The sequence below is a fragment of the Cetorhinus maximus genome, chromosome 14 (assembly GCF_964194155.1).
Source record: "Cetorhinus maximus chromosome 14, sCetMax3.hap1.1, whole genome shotgun sequence".
Lineage (NCBI taxonomy): Eukaryota > Metazoa > Chordata > Chondrichthyes > Lamniformes > Cetorhinidae > Cetorhinus > Cetorhinus maximus.
In genome coordinates this window covers 15,882,684-15,901,564 of record NC_135892.1, presented here as the reverse complement: position 1 = coordinate 15,901,564, position 18,881 = coordinate 15,882,684, and the positions used below count along the sequence as shown (strand labels likewise).

The following is an 18,881-nucleotide window of genomic DNA, read 5'->3' as shown; positions in this document are numbered from 1 at the left end:
GCGGCGACCCATTTAAATCTCCAATCAGTTCGGCAGGACCGTAATATCCTGCTGGGCGGGAGAGGCCATAAAATCCTGGCCAATGAAAGCTTACTGTGTCACAGATGATATATATAGAGAAATATTTTATATCAGCATCCGTTTAAAAATTAAATTTGAATTATACTGCACAGGAGGCAATTTTTGTTTTGAAAGTTAACTCCTCAAATTAAACAGCCTCAACTCCTGTGGCTGGTGGTAAATGTCAGAATTGGATCAGTACCACCCCACCCCACCATTCTGGCAAAAAGAGTCAGGTGACATTCACTGCACGCACAAAGGAATGGCCAATTCAGTGGATAAAGGAAGGCAAACAACACCTGCACAATGGTACCTGAGCATGGACCAACTTCCTTTAGCAGAGGGGAGAAAACCAGGGAAAATATCCTCCAGAATTTCAGCTTATGCAACATGAGAAGATAATCAGATTCTCAGTTTCAATTGGTTTTGGGTAATGGCTTTGGGATTTCTGCAAAGAATATTAAGTTTTACTGTGGTACCTCAAATGGTACAGGCAATGACCTTGAATTTAAATCAGCTTTGCCACCAGGCTGCACGTTCCTGCTGTAGATGTTCTCATTATTTATTTCAGCTCAATTTCAAACATTCCAACTCAATCTAGTTACGCCTGGAGACAGTTTGGAAGACAGACCAGAACCTCAATTAATGAAACACACTTTAAAACTGGGAAATTGTAATGTGTAACTTCACCCATTAGTTCCCAATAGACCTGAGTGCCTGATTAAGCTCTACCTCTTCCAGGAGTTTTCGCAGTCGGCACAGCTGTGACTCCAGTTGTTTGTTGTGGTCCTCCAAAATCTGCATTCTGGCCTCAAGTCGCCCCTTGTGTTGTCGTAGGAGCTTAGCCTCAGCCAGGAGCTCAGCATCTTGATAATTCTGCTGGGTTGTTGAGAAGGTAGGCGATGACAGGGGTTTTATATCTCTCAGGATCTGCTGCTGCTTTAACCGTTCATACTCAGCCTGTAGATTTCTGTGATAACAGAAGCAATTATAATTTCAGTTCACTTTTTTGATGCCTCTTTCATCGTCCAGTATCTAGAAATCCAATTATAGTGCTACAGATTGAATGATGCATCATAAACTGTCTACACAGCATCTTCTCACACCAAGTATTGACTTTGTGCTTGATCATGTTTTCATGAGTGCCGGTGGCTCTCCAGTACCTCGCTCAAGTGACCATTGTTCGCAAATGAGCCTTGACATGGAGCATCAACAGATCATTGGACTTGTGGGTGTAGAGGGGATTTGGGCAGGTAAACTCAATCCAGTCTTCAATTGCTGTCCACACATGTCCATAGTGATTACTAAATAGTGATCACTGGGCACCAAAATTAAAGGCGGAACACTTACACTACAAGTTTCACCTGAGGTTTCATCAGGGAACTAAAGTGACAGCTTACTTTTGCCACAGTATAGTGACAGCAGGATGACTGGACTTTCCCACTTCACTACTGCTTGCGTCTGTAAGAAAATATTGCAGTGATTGTGCCAATTAATCTCATTATAGGTTAGCATCTGATCTAGTATATTGTAAAAGGCAGCATCATATGATACACTTACATCACTTGAATTAAATCTAAAACTATAGGGAGCTGGCAAGTGTAGAAAACTTGATGCTGACCTTTGCTTTGAGTTCAATTCCAACCCAAATTGATCAAATGAGAAGTTCTATTGTCTGTAAGGGTTCTCAGTCAAAAACAACACATATCTACACCAAATGACAATGTCAGAGAAGTGCAATGGTGGATAGCGTTGGGAAAAAAATACACTAGTGCAATAGCGGATTCAATTCCAAGGTTGGGACTGAAGCATTCAATCAGGGCAGTGACCAGGGACCTGGTGTAGCAGAATAGATAAGGGAGAACCAGTGGATGTGGTGTACTTGGATTTTCAGAAAGTTTTTGATAAAGTCCAACATAAGAGGTAACTGTGTAAAATTAAAGTACATGGGATTGGGGGTAATTCATTGGCATAGACTGAGAGTTGGTTAGCAGACAGGAAACAGACAGTAGGAATAAACAGGTCTTTTTCGGAGTGGCAGGGGGCGACTAGTGGGATACCACAGGGATCAGTGCTTGAGCTCCAGCTATTCACAATAGATATCAATGATTTGATGGAGGAAACCAAATGTAATATTTCCAAGTTTTCTGACGACATGAAGCTTGGTGGGAATGAGAGAGCTGAGGAGGATGTTAAGAGACTTCAAGGCGGGGTTAGTGAGTGGGCACCTACATGGCAGATGCAGTATAATGTGGTTAAGTGTGAGGTTATCCACTTTGGTAGGAAAAGCAGAATGGCAGAATATTTTTAAATGGTTATAGATTGGGAAATGTTGACGGACAAAGGGACCAGGGTGTCCTTGTACACCAATCACTGAAAGCAAGCATGCAGGTGCAGTAGTTAAGAAGGTAAATGGTAAGTTGGCCTTCATTGAGAGGGGATTTGAGTACAGGAGCAAGGATGTCTTATTGTAGCTGTACAGAGGGAGTACTTCAGGAACAGATGATGATAAGTGGGGTTCATGGAAGTGCTAAACCTATTCCATTGTGGAAGGTAAATTTAAAGGGTACATGGAAAACAGGTGAGGTGATTGTTGGAATAGTGGAAAAATTGCCCATTGTAGGGGTTCAATTTATTTTAGGTAATGATATAACTGGGTCACAGATGTAGGTGATGCCTATGATAGTTGAGCAGCCTGCAGAGGTGCTTTCAACAGAAGTATTGCAAAAAGAGCATCCTGGATTGTTTCCAAATTGTGTGGTAATGAGATCACAAGCTCACAGGTTTAAACAAGAAGAGGAAGTTAAAAGACAGGGAAAAGGTGCTGAAGTTCAATTAGCTGATACAATCTTTAATAAGATTGTTCAAGGAGAAAGAATGGAGGAGAAGGCAGCTGAAGTGTTTAGCTCAAGGCAGTTGGTAGAGTTACAACAAAAGGATCCCCGAATAAAGCAGTTATGTCAGATAGCTTACTCAGAAACAGCAGCAGAGTGTATTCCAGAATGTTATTATCTTAAGGGTAATGTGTTAATGAGAAAGTGGCGACCGTATCAAGTTTCTGCAGATGAAAAATGGATGGAAGTGCATCAGATTGTTATACCATCTGGATATAGAAATGAGATACTGAGAATAGCTCATGAAATTCCAATAGGGGGACATTTAGGAATTGGAAAGACACAGGTGAAGATACAAAAACAATTTTATTGACCTGGGTTGCATAGAGATGTAGTCAAATTCTGTAGAACATGTCACACATGTCAGGTGATAGGGAAACCACAAGCAGTGATTAAGCCGGCACCTTTAATTCTAATTCAAGCATTTGAGGAACGTTATACTAGGGTCATGATTGATTACCCCAAGGATAAAAGTGGAAATCAGTGCTTGCTGACAATAATGGATGTGTCTACAAGGTTTCCTGAAATGATACTTTTGAGAAATGTTACAACAAAGAGAATTGTGGAAGATTTAACTACATTTTTTACAAGGTATGATTTACCAAAAGAAATACAATCAGATCAGGGTTCAAATTTCATGTCACAGCTGTTTCAGGAAGTAATGAACAGTTTGGGGATAAAACAGTTTAAGTCAACAGCTTAATCCTGAATCACCAGGGGCTTTGGAAAGATGGCATCAAACTTTAAAAACCATGATGAAGGTGTATAGTTGGGACTATCCCCAGGATTGGCATCGGAGAATTCCATTCTTGTTATTTGCTATTATGATGCTCCTAATGCATTGACTGGATTGAGTCCTTTGCAATTAGTCTATGGTCATGAGGTAAGGGGACCACTAAACTTGATTCATGAGAAATTGGTGGGTAAAAATTCAGAAACTACTCTCCTGGATTATGTATCAAACTTCACAGAGAGATTGAACAGAACATGTGGGTTAGCTAGGGAACATTTAAAGAAATCACAGCTGATGAAAGTGAAGGCAGATAGGAGAGCCACAACTCAGTTTTGTTGCTGGGGGGAAAGTGTTAGTTTCGTTACCAGTACTGGGTGAATCATTAAAGACAAGGTTTAGTGGGCCTTACAGGATTGAAAAGAAACTGAGTGAAGTGAATTATTTAATAAATATTCCAGATAGAAGAAAGAAGCAGAGGGTGTGTAATGTAAATATGCTTAAAAGTACTTTGACAGGGAAGAGGACCAAAAGGAGGTATTAGTGGTGGTAGATAAGGAGAAAAAGGTACAAATGAAGGATTCTAAAATTGATTTTCCTCTAATCAAATCTGATAATGAGGGGGTGCTTAAAAATGTTAATGTAATATTAAGTTACCTTCCAGACAAGTGATTTGGAGAAGCAGTCACACAACGCTATTTGTGGGAATAAGCTGGGGAGGACAAATTTAGCTACACATGATGTGTGTGTAGAAGATTCATCTTCAATAAAGCAACATATTTATAGATTAAGTCCAGCAAAGTTATCACAAGTACAGAAAGAAATTAAATTCATGCTTCAAAATGACATCATTGAGTCTAGTTCCAGTAACTGGAGTTCGCCTATTGTGATGGTACCGAAACTGGATGGAACACAAAGACTGTGTGTGAATTATTGAAAGGTGAATGGAGTGACCGAAATGGATTCATATCCTATACCACGGTTGGAAGATTGCATTGAGAAAGTGGGACAATCATAGTTTATCACAAAGGTTAAGTTGGCCGCTGATGCGAGTGATGTAGGCATTGGAGCTGTACTGTTGCAAGAAGATGAAACTGGAATTGAGAAACTGATAGGGTATTTTTCACGAAAGTTGAATGTACAACAGAGAAAATATTCAACGATAGAAAAGGAGACTCTGGGTCTGGTGTTAGCATTGCAGCATTTCAAGGTTTATGTTGCAAACAATTCGTCAGAAACAATTGTTTAAATTCACCACAATCCTTTAAAATTTCTGGACAGATTTCGAGACCGAAATGCAAGCCTGTTCAGATGGAGTTTATTATTGCAACCATTTAATCTACAGATTATACATGTAACTAGATGAGGAAATTTAATTGCAGATGCATTGTCGAGAGTTCAAAGCTAAAGGGAAATTGGACATTTAAAACCTGGAAATGACCTCTGTTGATACCAAGGATTTGTACATATACATTGTTATGTTAATGCATGCATCTGGTAAAGTAATAGTGCGGGTATATAGGTATAGTAGGTAGTGTAAGATGGGTTAAGAAAATGAAGCCGCCTTTTTAAATTATGACCGTTCATTTTCTCATAAGGAGGGGTGCCATGAGGGTATAATAATTTTCATATTACTTTTCTGGTTTATTGTAAGGTACGTTTATGGGGTTAGGTATAGTTAGGTCTGTCTGTGTGTGATTTAATTACAATTGGAGTCAAGTAGACTACAGGCTTCGACTTATCAAAAGAAGGTGCATGACATGCTAATGAGTAAACATGGATGCTGTCTTAGCATGTAAGGTATGAAGGGAATTTGCGTTTTTAGATTGATGAAGGGAGATGTGGATTTCAAAGGAATCTCAGTCTGCTTTACAACTAGCCAGATAAGCAAGGCTAAGGAATGTGTTTATTTTTTCCCAAGGGTTATTGACAATAAATAGTAGCAACATGGAAGTTTTTATATTGTGAGGAAGATACAGTTTCAAAGACATATGAAACAATAGAATTTACATATTAAAAAAGAGATACATATATAAAGGGGAATGAGGCTGTGTGTCAGGAGAAGGCATTGTGAGATCTAACAGAAGTGTGTGAAATAGCCTTAATGAAACTGAAACTGGAGAAAGCCATTTGGAATTCCACTGTCCAGGGTATTGCTGGATCTGGTTAAAATCTAAAATCCATTTCTGGACCATTGCCTTAAAGGGGGTGTAACTGGGAGTCAGGTTAATTAGAATTTTAGGAGTTATTATAGTAGTAATTTGTAGACTTATGTATGTGCTTGAAATTTTATCTTTTGTTAATAAATATTTTGATTTAGTTTTTTAAAAAAGTCTAAAAGTCTTAGTAGGCTTATTACTTCTGAACTGAGTGCATCTTGAAATAAATACAAATTGCAAAATCGTTGTGATAGCACGATCAAGTTTCCCTCATGGATTTGGTCTGCCTGGCATACATCATCTGCTGCATCATAACACAGGACCGCAGTATTAGGAGAGATTAGGCTGAGTAGACCTGTATTCACTAGAGTTTAGAAGAATGAGAAGGGATCTCATTGAAACATATAAAATTCTGACAGGGGTGGACAGGCTGGATACAGGAATGATGGTTCCTCTGGCTAGGGGGTCTAGAACAAGGGGTCACAGTCCCAGGGTATGAGGTAGGCCATTTAGGACTGAGATGAGGAGAACCTTCTTCACTCAGGAGGTGGTGAACCGGTGGAATTCTCTACCCCAGAGGGCTGTGGAGACCAAGTCACTGAATATATTTAAAAAGGAATTAGACAGATTTCTGGACCCTAAAGGCATCAAGGGGTAGGGGAAGACAGCAGGAGCATGGTGTCGAGATCGACATTCAGCCATGATCATACTGAGTGGTGGAGCAGGCTCGAAGGGCTGAATGACCTACTCCTGCTCTTATTTTCTATGTTTCTATGTAAAGGGAGCTTCACTCTGCATTGACTATGTGCCTGACATAAATTAACTTTTATTCTCACTAAGGTGAGGGATGTGTTTGAGCACTGAGTGCCTGAGATCATCTCTCACATTGGTGAGCACTGAAATGAATCATGTCTGAAACTGTTCAGTTGAGATCACCTGACTCAAACCTGCCTCATCTACTCACTGGGTAAATTCACATGTGCAGATTCTTTTGCGAGTTTGACAATCATTCTAATGAAATATTTCAACAGGACAATAGGTTCTTAATGAGAATTAGCTATAATGAATTTTTATCACTTCTGCAAGCTGGAGGGAGATCATCTCTAATTAAAATTATAATTTTTTAAAACAAATTCTTGGTTATAGATGGATAGGGTGTCTGTTTCCACTTACAAATCTGTCAATGTAATTCTTCTTGGTTGGTTCGAAGAAACATATCACTCTAATTGCCTGTTCAAACATAGTTGCAGAGATCTAGAATGGTCACTCGCTGAGATTCGAATGACCACATCTTCTTGGGCCCAAGGATGACAAATAAACTCTAGATGTAGTGGCTATTAATACCACTTGGCTTTAAAATCTATTGCTTGGGCAAGCCTTCATTAAAGCAAACACACACTGAAATGTGTGCATTATGCTAATGAAAGGATGATCATATTTATTTTGTCAAAGCCACTTAAAACATATTTAGTGTTCTGAAGAAGTATTAAAGAAAAGCTTTGAACAAGTCATATGGACCCGGAACATTAACTCTGTTTCTCTCTCCACAGATGCTGCCAGACCTGCTGAGTTTTTCCAGAATTTTCTGTTTTTATTTCAGATTTCCAGCATCCACAGTATTTTGCTTTTATTAAATCTATTCAGTCATTTGTTAACTTCTCCTCTCTTGGGTCATATTTTCCCCACGTCATTTTGCTAATCTGTTGAAGGACGTATCAATCATCACATCTATATTCATCCCTCTAAGGTCACCAGGGCAAAGATGTATTTTTATTAGGATGATAGAGACCACAAGTGCTGCAGACAGAAAACTAGAACCCCAAGAGTGACATGGTAATAACAGTAATCATTAGCAAGCACCAAGTGTTTTACAAAAACCAATTATCCACTTCAGTGGGAGGAAAAGAAAGACAAAATATTATTTAAATGGAGAGACACTTGTTTTATATTCATTCATGGGATGTGGGCATCGCTGGCTAGGCCAGCATTTATTGCCCATCCATAATTGCCTTTGAGAAGGTGATGGTGAGCTGCCTTCTTGAACCGCTGCAGTCCATGTGATGGAGGTACACCTACAGTGCTGTTAGGGAGGAATTTCCAGGGATTTGACCCAGCGACAGCAAAGGAACAGTGATATATTTTCAAGTCAGGATGGTAAGTGACTTGGAGGGGAACTTCTAGGTGGTGGTGTTCCCATGTGTCTGCTGCCCTTGTCCTTCTAGATGGTAGTGGTCGTGGGTTTGGAAGGTGCTGTCTAAGGAGCCTTGGTTCCTGTAGTGCATCTTGTAGATGGTACACACTGCTTCCACTGTGAGCCAGTGGTGGTGGAAAGACTGAATGTTTGTGGATGGGATGCCAATCAAGTGGGCTGCTTTGCCCTGGATGGTGTTGAGTTTCTTGAGTGTTGTTGGAGCTGCACTCATCCAAGCAAGTGGAGAGTATTCCATCACACTCCTGGCTTGTGCCTTGTAGATGGTGGACAGGCTTTGGGAAGTCAGAAGGTGAGTTACTCGCCGCAGGATTCCCAGCCTCTGACCTGCTCTTATAGCCGCACTATTGATATGGCTAGTCCAGTCACTTTCAGGTCAATGGTAACCCCTAGAATGTTGATATTGGGGGATTCAGTGATGGTAATGCCATTGAATGTCAAGGAGTGATGGTTAGATTCTCTCTTGTTGGAGATGGTCATTACCTGGCACTTGTGTTGCGTGAACATTTCTTGCCACTTGTCCACCCAAGCCTGGATATTGTCCAGGTTTGCTGCATTTGGACATGGACTGCTTCAGTCCCTGAGGAGTCGCAAATGCTGCTAAACACTGAGCGATCATCAGTGAACATCCCCACTTCTAACCTTATGATGGAAGGAAGGTTATTGATAAAGCAGCTGAAGATGGTTGAGCCTAGGACACTACCTTGAGGAACTCCTGCAGTGATGTCCTGGAACTGAGATGATTGACCTTCAACAACCACAACCATCTTCCTTTGTGCTAATTATGACATTACAGAATGCTGTGGTACTGGGGGATTTGGATGTCCTCGAACACAAATCACAAAATGTTAGCATGCAGGAACAAATAATTAGGAAAGCAAATGGAATGTTGGCTTTTATTGCAAGGGGGCTCGAATTTAAAAGCAGGGCAGTTCAAAAGTGGGGTTGAGGCACGATCAGATCAGCCATGTTCTTAGAGTGGTGGAGCAGGCTTGATGGGGCGAATGACTTCTGCTCCTCGTTCTTATGTTCTTCCATAACATCTTTCGTCTGTGTAAAGAAACTGATGTGTAGTCTGCCAAACTAAACATAAGTTGAGGCTTGTGATGCAGTCACATTCGTTAAGTTTTGTAACCGTGCACAGCCAAAGCTTCTTGCACAAATGCTGAAGTTGAAATATGAATCAGATGTGTAGGGCCAATCTGATCCTGAAGTGAAAGGGAAGGTGATGGCATAGTGTATTATCACTGGACTAGTAATCCAGAGACAAAAACAAAAATAGCTGGAAAAACAGAGCAGGTCTGACAGCATCTGCGAGGGGCCCCCGCAGATGCTGTCAGACTTGCTCTGTTTTTTAAGCTATTTTTGTTTTTGTTTCAGATTTCCAGCATCCGCAGTATTTTGCTTTTATCTTAGTAATCCAGAGACCCAGGGTAATGCTTTTGGGGACCTGGGTTCGAATCCCACCATGGCAGATGGTGGAATTTGAATTCAGTAAAAAAAATCCTGGAATTAAAAGTCTATTGATGACCATTAAACCATTGTCAATTGTCTGGTTCACGAATGACATGTGACTCCAGACCCACAGCCATGTAGTAGACTCTTAAATACCCGCTGAACAAGAGCAATTAGGGATCCCATAAATGAATTTTTAAAAACTGCTTACTCCAGCGATTGTTTTGGTGTCAGGCCAACCCCAACATTGGACTCAAGCTGCAATTACAGTATAATTGTAGCCACTGTATAAAGAAAAAAACTGATTCAGACCCGACACAGAACGATAGCTCTCCAGTGGGGAACCTTCTTAAAAAAAAAAGTACATTGGCATACACCATCTCCCCCGGATTTTCAAGGGGAGGCAGTGGCATGCTGATATTGTCACTGGACTAGTAATCCAGAGACCCAGGGTGATGCTCTGGGGACCCGGGTTCCAATCCCACCATGGCATTTGAATTCAATAAATATCTGGAATTATATGTCTAATGATGACCATGAAGTCATTGTTGATTGCTGTTAAAAACCCACTAATCCTCACCTGGTCTGATCTACATGTGACTCCAGACCCACTTAAAAAAAAATGCCCTCTGAACAAGGGCAATTTAGGGATGGGCAATAAATGCTGGCCTAGCCAGCGACGCCCACATCCCAGTGAACAAATTTTTAAAAAAATACACTTATGAGTAAATCAGGATTCCAGTGTACCTGCGGCAAAATAGCATCCAATGTAAGAAAGTACCTTCTGGTTGTGATGGTTTTACTTGGCAGTACTTGACTGCCTACTGAAACGCTGCACTATTTTCCTCAGTTATTTTCAGCATAACTTCATAGCGCATAAGGGCACACCTCACATTTTCTCCATCTCTATTCACGGTATGACAAGCACAGTGATTAGTGATTAGTTCAGTATTTAAGCATGGGCGGAATCATCCCAGATTTGCACTAAGTGCAGGTTTTCACGCCATATCATCCCAAACCCCCCCCACATTATTTATGCACTCCCAGGAAACATGCCGTTTCCATGGCGGGCAGGCTCTCCTTCACCCGTCCACCATCACCCCGCCGCTGCATCACGCCAGGCGACATATTTAAAGTCCAGCCACAAGCGCACATCAGTGCTTCCAGACCACCACTGCTGCATGGAAGACATGGCTCTGAAACTGAAGACAACTGCAGCCCCCAGGTTCAGCGACACATCCCTCAAGCGCCTTTTGGATGCCATAGAGGCCCATCGGGGTGTCCTCTACCCCCACACTGGCAGCAGGATGGGCAGCAACAGCACTAACCCGGCTTGGGAGGCAGTGGTGGTCAGCACCAATGCCTCTCAAAAGAGGACAGCTACCCAGTGCCGCAAGAGGGTGAATGATGGTTTCCGTTCCGCCAACTCGCACACTCACAAACCCATCACCCATTCACAGGGTCGTCACTCACTGTCGGTTCAAAGGACATTCACTTTCTCACACATCGTCATTGTCCTCATCCCATCCATGGGACCACTCACCACCCACACAGGTCAGGCATACTTATCATCTGGCCTGGCAGGCGTCCTGCTTATACTCTCTCCATCTCTATTCATGTAGCACAAGCTGGCACACAAGAGAGAGAGGTCGCAGACTGGAGTGGTGGAACGCCCGAAATCAAGGTCCTCATGGACTTTGAAAACTATGCCCTCCAGCTGGCCAGTGAGGATCTGGGCTGGCCCTGTGCTGACGGTGAGGTTGACGCTGCTCTACCTAGTGAGGGTCCAGCATGACAACCATGCTGTGAGTGATGTGTCCTGTTTGACAGGCCACTGCCATGCACTTATTATTTCTCCTTGCTTTCACAGGCACATCTGCCAAACAGCCAACGGCCTCCAATCAAGCCCCGAAGAAGCCACTGCAGAGGAATCTGGTGGCACCCTTCTTGAAGTCCTGTCACAGCGCTGACCCACACCCTCCTCTAGCACAGAGACACACACCTCGATGGGGCCTAGCTTTAGAGCAGCCCCGGGATCACAATCTGGTGAGCACATTGCACCGTCCGATCCACGGCAGTGGAAGCAGGGACTTCCCAGGTTTCTAGCACTCGGAGGACTGCTGGAGACCAGAAATCTACTCAGTCCGAGTCAGATGAAAAGCCTCTGGATTCGATCATGTCACAGTTGCTGGAACTGTAAAGGCAAGCTCGGGAACATTAGGAAGGGATGTCCGCTGCACTCCTCAGGTTGCAAGGCACAATGGAGGAGTACGTCCACCTTCACTCTGAAGTGATAGCACCGGCATGCCAATGCATCAAGGTCAACACTAGTAGGACGGCAGCCGCCATGGAGGCCTTAGTCCAGGACTTCGCTGTCCTCCTGAAGGGCTCAGGTGCTGAAGGCTGACAAAGGGTCAGAAACTTCTAAAGTTTCATGGCTGCGTCTCTATGAAATGACCCTGATCACAGAGCACAAGCGGTCTGCCCTCGGCCAGACAGGAGTCAGGCATTCTCAGAGGTTATGTGAAGATTTATGGAGTGTCCTCACTGCATGTCGTCATCATCCTCCTATGATTGAGCGACTATTAGGGCCTCCAATGCGTCTCCATGACAGGAGCATTCCCATAGTCGGTATTCACGCTGCCATAAGCTAGACTGGAGTCAAACGTTCACAGATGCAATGTGAGGATCTATTGAGTCACCTCACTGCATGTCGTCATTATCCTCCATAAATCTGGCAGATATGACGGCTTCCTGAGCATGCCTGCCTCGCCTAGCCAGTGCGAGGGCCTCCTCCCCATCATCATCACCTCCAAGGACCTCCTCACCCTCATCCCCATCAACGTCCCCCTCATCAGAGGAGACATCCAGCTCCTCCATCTCCTCCTCAGCCAGCTCGTCTCCCCATTGGAGCGTTGTAAAGGGCGCAGCAGACGACAACGATGCATGACACCCTCTGCGGACTGTACCGCAGGGCTCCACCAGACCGGTCCAGGCACTGGAGCCTCATTTTCAGCATCTCGATGGTCTGCTCCACCAAGTAGCAAGCTGCAGCATGAGCCTCATTATATCGTTGTTCTGCTGCAGTCTAAGGCCGCCACAAGAGTGTCATCAGTCATGGTCCCTGTGGGTAGCCCTTGTCCCCGAGGAGCCATCCCTGCAGCTTCTGTGGACCCTGGAAGATTCCAGGGATCTCTGACTGACTGAGGATGTAGGCATCATGCACAGTCCCTGGAAACCATGTGCATACCTGCAGGATGCGTTTCTGGTGGTCACACACCAGCTGCACATTCAGCGAATGGAAGCCCTTGCAGTTGATGTAGTCCACCTAGTGTTGCGACTGAGATCTGAGCACCCTGCACTTGTAGGAAACCCAAGATCTGGGCAAATCTAATTGCTCTTACATCCTGGCTGTCCTGGTACCGGGCGAAATGCATAAAGTTGTGTGCCCTCCCAAAGATAGCATCTGTGACCTCATAGATGCATTTGTGGGTAGAGGCTTATGAGATCCCACAGAGATCACCTGTGGAGACCTGAAAGGAGCCACTGGTGTAGAAATTGCGCACCATAGTCAATTTTGTGGCCACTGGCAGTGGATGCCCTCCATGTCCTTGTGGCGCCAAATCCTGCAATAACTGGCAGATGTGACCGACTAGTTCCCTAGACATGCGCAGTCTTCGGCGACACTGGTTCTCGGTCATCTACAGGAATGAAAGGCGGCATCTATTGACCCTGGGTGTCACTCAGCGCTGGCCTGTGACAGCTCACTATGGCTCTTGAGCCCCAGCCGCCTCTTCCTGAGGTTGCTGCTCCTGCCTCTGCACAGCCAGGGACCTCAGTCACTCTCTCCTCAGTCGTCTTCGCGCTCTGTAGGCCATCAGGCATACAGCTGGTTCACCAGGCTCCATGATCCTGATGTACTCCTCCTGCTGGATTAAAGAGAGAGACGTGTGGATAGCATGGGTGCACTAAGAACCTGTTCTGGTTAACAGTGAAGGCCCCTTAATGCTTCCTGGAGAGTACTGGCCACCACTCGGGTGGCCAGAGATTAGTGCACTGCCCTGTTAGCTTGAACCATGGGGGAGACTGGTCCAAACCAGGATGCTGACATTGCAAGGGGCTGTGAGCGGCTCCAGCAGTGACTGCTCCATGCCCAGCTTTAGCGAGGAGACTGTACAATCGTGTAGTCGTATAACTATTCTGCAGTCCACTAAAACGCTCATGAATTTGTAGTCTGTGCCAGTGGTGGGAGGGTGGGGAGGAGTTCTGAAGCACTTTGTGGCACTCTGATGCCTCTGGCTTGCTTGAGTGGGCAGCTAAGCTAGGAGCCTGACCCCAATCATTTCAACGTAGCTGTGTCTGAACTGTCTCAGTTGCAGAGGAACTTTATACAGGTTTCCCTAATGCATGGCCACTTCCCTTGCCCACCCTGACCCCCACCCAGAATGCTTGTGCACTATATTCAATGGCAGGGCTGCCCTTGCCCTCTCCGCCACCAGTTGCATCAACAACAGGGCTGCCCCTAACCCTGACCCCTGGAAGCGTGAAGTCCAACAGGATACTCTGGCGAGCGCTGCACAACGTTACTATGTACTCATAGAATCATAGAGGTCTACAGCACAGAAAACGGCCCTTTGGCCCATCAAGTCTGCACCAGTCAAACAAGTACCTAACTATTCTAATCTCATTTTCCAGCACCAGGCCCATAGCCTTGTATGACATGGCATCGCAAGTGCACATCCTATTACTTCTTAAATGTTATAAGGGTTTCTGCCTCTACCACCCTTTCAGGCAGTGAGTTCCAGATTCCCACCATCTTCTGGGTGAAGAAATTCTTCCTCACATCCCCTCTAAACCTTCTGCCCCTTACCTTACATCTATGCCCCCTGTTTATTGATCCCTCCACCAAGGGGAAAAGTTCCTTTCTGTCTACCCTATCTATGCCCCTCATGATTATATACACCTCAATCATGTCTCCCCTTAGCCCTTGCTCCAGGGAAAATAACCCCAATCTATCCAATCTCTCCTCATAACTAAAACTCTCCAGCCCAGGCAACATCCTGGTAAATCTCCTCTGCACTCTCTCTAGTGCAATCACATCCTTCCTATAATGCGGATTCCAGAACTGCACGCAATACTCTAGCTGTGGCCTAACCAGTGTTTTATACAGTTTTATACTCACATCTGAGTTCCCCTCAAAGTGCAGACTGCCAAGTGCATGCCTTTTACGTGCTGTTGTGAAACGCGTCGGTGTGCTTTCCCGCCGATGTGGACAGACGATCCGGCGAGGGGGACAATTCCGGCAGGCTGGCCTGATAATTGGACGGACGATCCGGCGAGGGGGACAATTCCGGCGGGCTGGCCTCATAATGATATGCTGATGTATTATAATGAGGTTCCTGATGTCCGATGGGGGGAAATGCAGCCCACTGTCGGCAGGCTGAGCGGACGATCACGAACTGATTTCCCGCAGTCCTAAAACCGATCGCACCACATTGTCTGCTTACGCCACCGATCACGCCCAATGCCAGCGGGCACAGAAAATTCCGTCGCATGTATCTAGGGTGAAACTGTGTCACATCTAAGAGACCATTTTAGGATCAGTCTCCAATTTATTTTGTGATCATTGGTCCTACCCTAGAAAATAAACCTAAATTTCTTTTCATGATTGCTATCTTGTTGGAGATGAAGAAGGTAATATCAGGATGTTTCCAGACTCAAAAGTCCTGCAACACTCACAGTCTAGGCCAGGTGTGTTCAAGGCTTTTGTCTTCATGGGTTGTAATATTGTGTGCCATGGAGTTTCAGGATCCGCAAATAAAGTTTAAACCCAAGTTCCCGTTAATTTCTATCTCAAATTGCTGATTCTAACAGGTCTTGGTAGTCCAACTGAGGATTGATCCAATGAGATAGCTATGCTAAAGTTAGCCTTTCCAAATCATCAGAGCCACAAAGTTGAAACAAGATAAAACAACAAATATGGAACATTAACCTGCAGATCTTTGGCATAGAAAAAAATCCCAAGACACTTCATAGAGACACAAGGAAAAATTAATGCTGAATTAAAAAGGAGATATTAAGAGGGATGACTAATAGTTTGGTTGACAAGTATTTGTTGCCCATCCCTAATTACCCTTGAATTGAGTGGCTTACTTAGCTGTTTCAGACAGCAATTAAAAGTCAAACACATTGCTGTGGGTCTAGGGTCAGGTAAGGACAGCAGATTTCCTTCCCTAAAGAACATTAGTGAAGCAGATGAGTTTTTATGAAAATTGATGATAGTTTCATGATCACCATTACAGAGACTAGTTTTCAATTCCATATTTTATTAATTGAATTTAAATTCTACCAGCTGATGTGGTGGGATTTGAACCCATCTCAGAACATTAGCGCGAACCTCTGGATTACTAGTCCAGTGACATTACCACTATGCTACTGTTCCCCCTTAAAGGAGGAAAGGGCTGATGGGGGGAGGGGTAGTTAGATAGTGTGGTGGGAGGGTAGGAAATTTTAGAGGGGGGCGGGTTAGGCCATGGCCACCAATTTGTGGCAAAGGGAGGGAGGATACACAAGAAGCCAAAATCTAAAGGTTGGAGAGTTCAATGAGAAGCTATAGAGCTAGAACAATTGCAGAGATAGGTAGAATCAGGTGCAAATAACTGCAAACAGGGCTCAGATTTTTTGGGCCAGAATGGTAAGGCTTGTGACGGGAGCATTTTGGATATCACTGATTCAGGATTAAGTCTGAATGTTAGTCACTCGGAGGAATATGGGAACTGTCCCACAGAATGAATGAGAACCTTTAGTGAATGGAAGAAAAATCAATATAATTAAAAAACACTGCAAGAGTAAACAATAAAATGTGTCCACCTTTGCTCCTCTTCAAGATTGGCAATGACGAATTCTAATTCACCCCGTTCCTCTTTCTCCACCGACTTGAGGATCTGCACAGGACTCTGGGGCTGACTTATGGGTGACTCTCTCCCCAGTGTCTGACAGTACTGTTGGATCAGTATGTGCTCATCATCACTGCATCAGGAAAAAATTATGCAATCTCATTTTACAGCTCTTCTGTCATGCTTAAATAATTTACTTTATACCTGTATAAAAGTTAATAGATGTTCTCAGTCCTTGTCCTACCTGCCAGAATAAACTATGAATAAATTCAGCTATTGATCTGGTTACAACTTAAAAGCGTAAACTTAATTCAATAAGTTATTGTTGTCTTCCTATCTATTACCTGAAATTCAATTATTTGAAGGCAGAGCATTTTAAGTGGTAATCAATAAAAATCATATTTTAGAAAAACATGTCCCCACTCATGTGCCACAGTCACATGAGGGGGTATGTTTAAATATATTTTTTAATCATTTCTTTCATTATTTTAATATACATTCAATCTGCCTGAGGCAGCTCTGCGCATGTGCGAAAGAGTGCTGGCCCTGACTCTCTCTCCTCCCCCCCTGCCCACACGGGTAGCGCGCTACCGGTCGCGTATTACGCTGGGCAGGCCTTAATTGGCCCGCCCACGTAAAATGGCAGCACGAAGCCAATCGCAAGCAACAATCTGCTCTGCGTCCGCCCCATCTGCTCCCGCCCAGTCCACCCGCCATAGGAAAAATCCTGCCCAAGGTGTTCAAGAAAGATAGAGAAGGAAAGGAGGAGGATTGGCAGTATTAAGGAGAATATTACAGTGCTGGAGAGAGAGAGGATGTCCTAGTGGGGTCAAGAACAGAATCTATGTGGTTAGAATCAAAAAGCAATAGATGGACCGTTACCCTACTGGGTGTATTCAGTAGGCACAAACTAGTGGGAAAGAGGGAGAGGTGCAAATCTGTACAAAAATTAGAGAGGTGGAAGGGCTGTAGAGTAGTGCCAATATGCTAGACTTTAACTATCCTAAAATGAACTGGGATGGTAATAAAGGGCAGAAGGAAGAGTTTTTGAAATGTGTACTGGAGGATTTTCTTGATATGTATATTTCTGGTCCAATGAGGAAGGAGGCATTGCTGGATCTGGTTCTGGGAAATGAGGTGGATCAAGTGTCAGTGGGGAAACAGTTATGGAAAACTGATCACTGTATCATAAGGTATAGGATAATAGAAAGGACAAGGATCAATCCAGAGCAAAATAAATTAATTGAGGTTGGGCTAATTTCAGTGAGGTGAAAACAGATCCGGTCCAGGAAAACTGAAATCAAAGATTGGCAGGCAAAACTGTAAAGGAACAATGGGCTGCCTTTAAAGAGGGGACGGTTCAGGTACAGTGAGGTATATTTCCATAAGGGAGAAAGGTCAGGCCTCCTGGATGATAAGAGATGGAGAGAAAGATGAAGCATAAAAAGGGTGCATATGAGAGATATCAGGTTGATAATACAAATAAGAACCAGGCTGAATATAGAAAGTTCAGAGGAAAAGTGAAAATGGAAATAAGAGAGCAAAGAGTGAGCATGAGAAGAGACCAGCAGCTAACATAAAAGGGAATCCAAAAGTTATCTACAGGCATATAATTAGTAAAAGGGTAGTATAAGAGGCTGATTAGGATCCAAAAAGGGGATTAAAACATGGAGGCAGTGGGCATGGCTGAGCTACTAAATGAGTACTTTGCATCTGTCTTTACCAAGAAAGATGATGCTGCCAAAGTTGTAGCGAAAAGAGGAGGTAGTTGGGACACTGTATGGGCTAAAAATTGTTTTTAAAAAAAGTTATTAGTTAGGTTGGCTGTACTTAAAATGTGTAAGTTACCAGGACATGATGGGTTGTATTCAAGGATACTGAAGGAAATATGGGTGAAAACTGCAGAGGTACTACCTATAATCTTCCAATTTTCCTTCGATTCAGGGATGGTGTCAGAGGACTAGAGAATTGCAAATTGCATAACAGGCCAGTCAGCAAAGTTAAAGCCTATGGACTAAAAGGGATAGTGGCAGCATGAATACGAAATTGGTTGGGTGACAGAGCACAGAGTACTGGTAAAAGCAAAATGCTGCGGATGCTGGAAATCTGAGTAGTGGTGAATGGTTGTTTTTTTGGGCTGCAAGAAGGTATACATTGGGGTTTTTTTTATGTATTCATGGGATGTGAGCATCGCTGGCTAGGCCAGCATTTATTGCCCATCCCTAATTGCCCTTGAGAAGGTGGTGGTGAGCTGCCTTCTTGAACCGCTGCAGTCCATGTGGTGTAGGTACACCCACAGTGCTGTCAGGGAGGGAGTTCCAGGATTTCGACCCAGCGACAGTGAAGGAATGGCGATATATTTCCAAGTCAGGGTGGTGAGTGGCTTGGAGGGGAACGTCCAGGTGGTGGTGTTCCCATGTGTCTGCTGCCCTTGTCCTTCTAAATGGTAGTAGTCATGAGTTTGGAAGGTGCTGTCTA

General features: G+C 43.9%; 1 protein-coding gene across 8 annotated transcripts in view; it reads right to left on the bottom strand.

The window, feature by feature from the left end:
- utrn (utrophin) overlaps window positions 1–18,881 on the bottom strand; it is a 630,893-nt gene that overhangs the window by 26,486 nt on the left and 585,526 nt on the right. For all 8 annotated transcript variants that reach the window (XM_078556557.1, XM_078556553.1, XM_078556558.1 and 5 more), the window contains 2 exons: window positions 16,378–16,536; window positions 793–1,030 (listed from right to left, as the gene is read on the bottom strand). In XM_078556557.1, coding sequence (XP_078412683.1) covers window positions 793–1,030; window positions 16,378–16,536 — 397 coding nt within the window. The remainder of the gene's footprint in view (window positions 1–792; window positions 1,031–16,377; window positions 16,537–18,881) is intronic.